At 48.5% G+C, this 7,622-nt stretch overlaps 1 protein-coding gene across 1 annotated transcript; it reads right to left on the bottom strand.

Annotated features, from left to right (window-relative positions):
• Positions 1–545: 545 nt before the first annotated feature.
• On the bottom strand, positions 546–1,503 carry LOC101922165 (olfactory receptor 52B2-like). Its single transcript, XM_013305453.2, is given in 2 exon segments — positions 546–614; positions 616–1,503. Coding segments are annotated over 2 exon segments (957 nt in total).
• Positions 1,504–7,622: the final 6,119 nt, after the last annotated feature.

The raw sequence follows: 7,622 nt of genomic DNA, 5'->3' as shown, positions 1-7,622 counted from the left end.
GGCTGTTTCATCTTGCCCTCTTGCTTGTTAATTGGGAGAAGATAACAATTCCCACCTCACTACAGCCTCCTTTCAGGCAGTTTTAGGGAACGATAAGGTCCCCCCGAGCCTCCTTTTCTCCAAGCTAAACAACCCCAGCTCCCTCAGCCACTCCTCATCAGACTTGTGCTCCAGACCCTTCACCAGCTTCGTTGCTCTTCTCTGGACACACTCCAGTGCCTTTCTTGAAGTGAGGGGCCCAAAACTGAACACAGTATTTGAGGCGCAGCCTCACCAGTGCCGAGTACAGGAGGATAATCACTTCCCTAGTCCTGCTGGCCACACTGTTTCTCATACAAGCCAGGATGCTGTTGGCCTTCTTGGCCATCTTGGCACACTGCTGGCTCATGTTCAGCTGGCTGTTGACCATCGCATCTTGAAAATGTTCCCATCTGGTCCACATTTGCCAGGTCCCTGCTGTCTTTCATTCATTTCCTTCTTTTCAAAGCTTCATTTCACCCCTCTCACCAGTAGACCAGCGCAGTTGCCCATTCCTGCCTGCCCAGCTATGTCCTGCCACTCAAGCCCCTCAGCCTGAGCAGGTGAGCCACATGCTCCCGTATCTGCTTTGTTCTCCACCCCATAGACGATAGGGTTAAGCATGGGCAGCACCACGATGTAGAGGTTGGCAAAGGAAATGAGGATATGCTGAGGAACGTGCTGGCTGAACCGGTGCGCTAGGAAGGAGAAGAAGGCTGGTGTGTAAAACATGGTGATGACGCAGAGGTGGGAGCCGCAGGTGTGCAGAGCCCTGGGGGAGGTGCGTGGGGAGGGCAGCCCCCAGAGGCACCTGAGGATCAGCACACAGGAGACAGCAATGGAGATGACATCCAAGCCAGCTGAAAGGAAGCCAGCAGCAACCCCATACCAAATGTTGATGGAGATGTCGGTGCAGGCCAGGCGGCCCACACCAATGTGCTCACAGTAGGTGTGGGGCATGACATTGTGCCCACAGTAGGGCAGCCGCTTGAGGAGGAAGATGGCAGGCAACATGATGCAGAAGCTCCTGATTAAGGCTGCCATGACAACTTTCCCCATGACAGAGTGTGTCAGGACGGCTGTGTACTGCAGGGGTTTGCAAATAGCGATGTGCCAATCAAAGGCCATCGCCAGTAAAATGGCTGACTCCACCACAAAAATGAAATAGATGGAGAACATTTGTGCCAGGCAGCCACTGAAAGAGATTTGGGTGGACAGAGACTGAAGGACACCAAGGATTTTGGGGACAGTGGCAGTGGACAACAGCAGGTCGCACACTGCCAGCAAGCACAGGAAGATGTACATCGGCTCCTGGAGGCTGCGCTCCTTCGCAACGGTGACCAGCAGGACCAAGTTCCCAAGAAGAGCAGCACAGTACATCATGCAGACTGGGATGGAGATCCAGGTGTGAGACTTCTCCATCCCAGGTATACCCACCAAGATGAAGAATGTGGGGTGGGATCGCGACGTGTTGGGTGCTGACATGACTCAATGCAATATCTCATGTCATTTCTCACTTGCAGGAGCTGTATAATGGTAGAAAGAAAGGCTCTAAGAGCAGCTGAACTATACCCAGGATATAAAGGAGAGCTGAACTCATGATAAGCATCACTCATGGCACAGACACTTAAACGTCTGAACCACGTTTTATCCAGAAGTGTTAAATATTGGACAATTTGCTCCATCAGGGTTCCCCTCCACTGTTCAGGTCCCTTCGTCTCTGCTGTTTGAGTCTTTGAAATAAGGAGTCTTCTGCCTGCATCCACTTGCAGCTGCTGGAGCAAAATATACAGGAGATTCACTCTTGAATCAGTGATCACAAGTGCTTCTCTAGCAGATAGACTTGGATGTGACCACCATTTATGCTGCAGTTGAGAAATCTCTAGCATTGGAAATATATTAAGGAAAATTCTCTGCTCTCCCATGACTTCCACAAAGAAGGCATGTGCATTGCTAATCCTCCTCTGGGACACCCAGTTTAGTGACTCAGAGCTGTTTGAAAGCTACCTATGAAATCAGGACACAAGGAGCTTGGTTCAGTCCTGTCCTTCTTGGGACTTCACCTGCCTGTATCAGCTCCTACAAAAGGTCTGTCTCTGTAACTGTGTGAGCTCAGTCCACCAAGAACAAAGTGGGTGAAAGGCAGGGGAGAGCCCCTTTCATCCCAACAGCTCTGCTTCATAAAAGAGCGCCAGACAGCAGTGTCCAATCACCCAGGTATCTGGGGAAATTCTCTTGTCAGATATGCAAAGAGACAAAATTAAAAGCCACCAGCAGCAAGGTGTTATCAAAATGTCCAGGATCTAAAAGGGGATTTACAGTGCCATGAGGAGTAACCAGCTGTGTGTCAGGAGCTGCCATCTTATTATGTCCACAGAGCATAAGCCAGGGCTCTGAGTTGCTGTGAGAATTCCAGGTGCTATTGAGCCAGTACAAAATAAATAATGAAACCCTCAGAACTCCCTGGCACTGGGGACTACTGTTTTAGAGAACACTGAAAATGTACAGGCAAACCTCTATGCTAGTCCCACCCAGTGCACTTTAAGTATTAGAAAAACACAAGTCCGTTCTCACTCCACATGAAAATCCTTTATATCCGCTATGTCAGGCAGAACTGAGCAGGAGGAGCATGCTGCTTCCATCCCCTTGAGAAACAAGTTGCCCAGTGCCCTCCCTGCCACACTCATGCAGGGAGTTTGGGACAATGCAGCCAGAACTGCTGCCAGGAAATGTTTACGTATCTCTGGCAGTGGTATCACACAATATATCCTACATGGACCCCAACCATCTCCCCATCTCTCCAATCCATCTCTGCTTCACCAAACCCAGTTGAAAGAACAATGTGGTGACCCAGGCAACTCACTCACCTCCTGTGCCAGCAATGGGATCCTGCTTGGATGGAGGCTGAGCCAGGGTGTTTATACTGCACCCAGAGAGTGCCCTGGGGCACTGCGGGGCATGCATGCTTGCACTCATACCCTGATGCAGGTGTTGAAGAGCACCAGGGATATCACCAGCTCATTTTCCCTGGGTATTTCCTACTACCAGGCTAATTGGATGGGGACTGTACAAGCCCTGAAGGCCTTCAGGCTGTCCCCAAAGCAGCCTTGGTGAATCCTCACTGCCCCTTCACTCACTACCACCCCAACCACAGCAACTTCTGCAAAATCCATTGCCTGGTCCTGGATCCCACTGGGGTACCCAGGACTATGCATGAGCCACCCTGGGGCAAGCAGGGACATGTCAATCAGATGTGAGTTTTATCCTTGTCCTTGCCCTAGATAGAAAGTGCTCTGGGACCAGGACCTATTTCAGCTTTTTTGAACCATGATGGAGAGGCATTTGGGAGCTCTGAGAGAGAGAGCAGCAGAAATTCCTGCTATAAACCTTTTAGATGATTTTCTCCTCATTTCTGATTTTAGAAGAGAGCAATGGATTTATTGGACTACTGCTTGTCCCCTAGAAACCTGCAGAGACCCTGAGCAGACTGTTTGGTGGGGTCAGGGGAACTGCAACCAGCAGCTTCCTGACTGCCACAACACTCTGGGGAGCTGTCAGGGACCTCTAATGCATGAGAGCAAACCAGTCAACCTGGCTTCTGAGTTACCAGCTCATTTTAGGCAGGTCAGCTTACAAGGATGTGCTATTTATCATCTGCCTGTCTGTGTAGTGGGGATTTTTATTAAACCAACATTTGCTAAGACATCATGGTCATGGAGGTGAGATGAAGTAAAATTGTTAAGCTATGCTACTCTAATTTATTACTCACAGAGCTCTGCAGATGAAGAACAATTAATAAAGCACCACTGTTTGTAAACAGCAATAAAAATGAATGGAAATGTGGTACTTTAACTCAGAACACTCAAGGCTTTGTTCATGATGAAAGCCATGCTTGTGTCTCTCTATCCAGCAAAGCATTCAAATACAGCTGAAGAGCATTTTCCTTTAAGCACATGCATAGAGATTGACTCAGCACAGACCTGAAGCATGATCTCCACTTCAGGCGCAGGCTTGACTCCTTCTCAGTGCATGTAAGCATGAAAAGCCTGCCTACGCATTCACCAGGGACAAAGGAGCGTTTCTTACAGTTACTCCATTTGACTTCTACTTTTCTCCCAAAATTTTTGAGATTTCATTTACTTTTTGCATACGTGGATGCTGTGAAAAAAATACAGTCAAAATCCCTTCCTCCTCCTCAGGAAAGGGTCCTTGCAATCCCAACATGCTTACAAATAGCCTACCACATCAACTGAGCTAAAAAAACCCCAGGTCTTTCAAGTGGGAAATTAAATACAAAGTGCAGAAGTTCTGGTTCCACATCTTGTATGAGTTATTAAGCTAACATTTTAACCACGTTAGAAATATAAATCTTCTTGATCAGCTGGCTAATACCCCATTATGCATGCCCCTTTGGACACTAATTGCTAAGCTAGTGATTCATTGACTCAAGGATATTTGCCTGTGCAGTTGGCTGCTACATCCATCCAAGGAGCAGAGCAGCACAAGGGCCATGAGTTTAAAACTGCCTCCTCAGTTGTTTAAAACTGTTCTTGGAAACCCAGAGGAGCAGAAGAATCCCTGAAATGCACTTGTCTGGTACCACAACACACACAGCCCATCCCAACCAAACTGGTTGCGAAAATGCAGGTGAAAATGTGGATGCCTGCAGGAATGCATCGCCCCTGAGAGAGGATCCCCTGAGTACAGAGGACCACTTGCTGGAGTAACTTCACCCCAAGTGCCAGTGGGAGAGTACAGTAACGTAGCATGCAGGCTAGCACTGTAATGTCGTTGCCATTCCTTACTCATTTTTCATTATATATACTTTGTTTGGAAGCAATTAGGAGGCAGGTCTTTCATTTTGCTTTTGTGCAACACCTGCCCAGGGAGATTCTACCTCCCACTACCTCCATGATGAAGATGATGATGGCACAAGACTAGACTCCTGAGATTTATAAAAGGGTCCCATCTCAGGATCATGCTCAGACTCATGCCACCTGTGAGCACACACCCTCATTTTGCCTGCACTGCTGTTGTGCTCAGAGTTATGTGTGTGCCTAAGTTCATCACTGAGGAGAAGCCAGAGGGAAGCAGTGAAGAAGGGGGCAGAAATAATCGTGTGAGTTAAAGCGTGTAACAGAGACACCAGTAACCAATATTGTTCTTTAATATTGACAACTTTAGATGGCAGCTCAGTTATTATAGCTGGCCAAAAGGCTTTCAGGAGAAAACTCTTCAGCAGAGGGTGACTTTGTTCTTGTTTTCAGGTAGGAAGGCAGGCCGAAGGAGACCTTCTGAATCAGCAAACAAGTCTCTTGCAGTCATGAGCTGTCTCGCATCTCACCCCTACCTCCAAATCTGCTGTATCTCCTGTGACAGCTGCTGTGCAGCTACCCCAGGTCCTCCATGCCCCAAAGACCTCAAAGCATCTATTTCAGTCTAAATCTATTCATGTGTTGCCTATAACAACTTGCTCTCCTGACACTTTTTCTTTCTTACAGCTCCGTCAGCTACCAGAAAACACATGGACTGCTCTGTGTAAATACTCTTTCTTTTTGCTAAGAAAGCTAACACAAAGACAAATGTTTTGAGGACATTAAAAAAAACCAACAATATGAGCAGCTTTTGTAACCAGTTCTGTTATCTTCACTGTTAAGCAAACAGCTTTTAATGAGCAGACTTTCATTTCCCCTGTGCCTGTCACAAGGTTCCCACCTGTGATGAGATCAGGGAAAAAAAAAAAAAAACAACAACAAAAAAAAACAAAGAAAAAAATAAATTAGTTGAAAGGCTGAAGAACTTTGTTGTTTTTTTTTTAATCTGAAATCATGAAACACTTTCCCTTTTCTTTTGAAGTCATAGCAGCATTACTGGGATGACTAGAGTGGAGCAGGGTTTTGGTTGCTGTATTTGTGTCATCTCCTTCGTCATTCAGCTGTGAGTTATACTGGCTAGACCCGAGGAAGCCCTTGAGCTCAGGAGGGAACTAAAAGTGCCCAGTCCCCCATGTCTCAGTGGTGCATAAAAGAGAAGTGCAGCTGACAGTAGATATGATGCAGAGAGGAGAAGCAAGCATTTGTCTCAGCACATCCCACCCAGTAGGACATGAAGGAAAGGTCTCTGGGCTCTCGTGCATTCCCTCCTCTTCCTCATCCCAGAGTTCCTTGCCACAGTGGAAAGGAACCTGCTGCCACAGCTTTGAAGGATACTGGTGGTTAGTGCTTAACATCCCCTGGGAGCCACCAGAGCCAGAGGAGCTCATGGAGGGACAGCAGTGGGGCCTCTTTAACCCTGCATGTTGACCAAGCTTAGGCTGTGCAGGGAGCAGGCTCAGCAGCTGCCAGGACCATCCTGCCTGACCTTCCTAGAGGAGGGCCTGCTGCATCCTCCTCTGCTCTCTGGAGCCCTGAGCAAGCACCAAGAGCATTGCCTACTCAGAGTCAACAGCAACTCACACTGCAATTTTTGTAATGGGTTACATAAGCCTCGGCATTTACAGCCGAGTTAGAATGGCCATCAGGACTCCGCTGTCAGAACGAGAAGACAGACGGGTCCCATCGGAGCATGTGCTGCCCACCAAGTCAATGCTATGCAAAACACTGGACAAAAGGACCTTGTGCTCTGGTGATGAGAGCTATGCAAATGGGAGTGTTGCTGTGACTTCTCTGTGGGACTGAGAGGCTCCAGCCATATGGGAACAGCCCCATTCCTGCTGTAATCCATGCTGCAGGAACCAGAAGACTCCTGACAGGACTGTGGATGTTATAATGATATGACAAGAATGCACGTCAAAAGCAGTGCAGGGCACGCTGACCTTCCAGCGCAGATGTGAAATTCTGGCAAGGTTCCCCCTGAGCTCTCCAGTGCTGCCTTCACCCGCTTCTCAGTACTTAAAGGGGGCTTATAAGGAAGCCGGAGAAGGACCTTTTACAAGGGCCTGTAGTGATAGGACAAGTAGGAATGGTTTTAAACTATAAGAGGGGAGATTTGGACTAGGTACCAGAAGGAAACCCTTCCCCGTGAGGGCGGCGAGGCGCTGGCCCAGGCTGCCCAGAGCAGCTGTGGGTGCCCCATCCCTGGCAGGGCTCAAGGCCAGGCTGGAGGGGGCTGGGAGCAGCCTGGGCTGGGGGGAGGGGGCCCTGCCCCTGGCGGGGGGTGGGACTGGCTGGTCTTGAAGGTCCCTTCCAGCCCAAACCATTCTGTGATTCTCCCCATGGGTCTCTATGTACACCGGGGACACCAGCAGCACTGGTGCTCACTGGGCTGAGATGAGAATCTCCTTTCTTTCTGACCTTGCCACTCATGAGATTCACTGAAGCAGAGAGAGCACACGAGTTTACTCTGACAGTCTGTATTGCTGTCTTTACTGAGGAAGGGAGAGGTGAGGAAAAGGGCTCTCCTTGCTAGTCAGATTGACAAGAAGTTAAACTCAGACTGTTCACAGATGTACAGAACTGTCCTTGCTGCTCCTCCAGCAATATCTAATGCTCACTCTTCATGTTTGCACTGCTTTTCACAACTGTCTAAGACAGGTTGCCACTGACTTCAGGTAGATTAAGGTATTATTGATACAACTGATACACACACCAATGAGAGGAACACGA

This window comes from Falco peregrinus, chromosome 4 (assembly GCF_023634155.1).
Source record: "Falco peregrinus isolate bFalPer1 chromosome 4, bFalPer1.pri, whole genome shotgun sequence".
NCBI classification, from domain to species: domain Eukaryota; kingdom Metazoa; phylum Chordata; class Aves; order Falconiformes; family Falconidae; genus Falco; species Falco peregrinus.
This window is presented reverse-complemented; position numbering and strand designations above follow the sequence as displayed.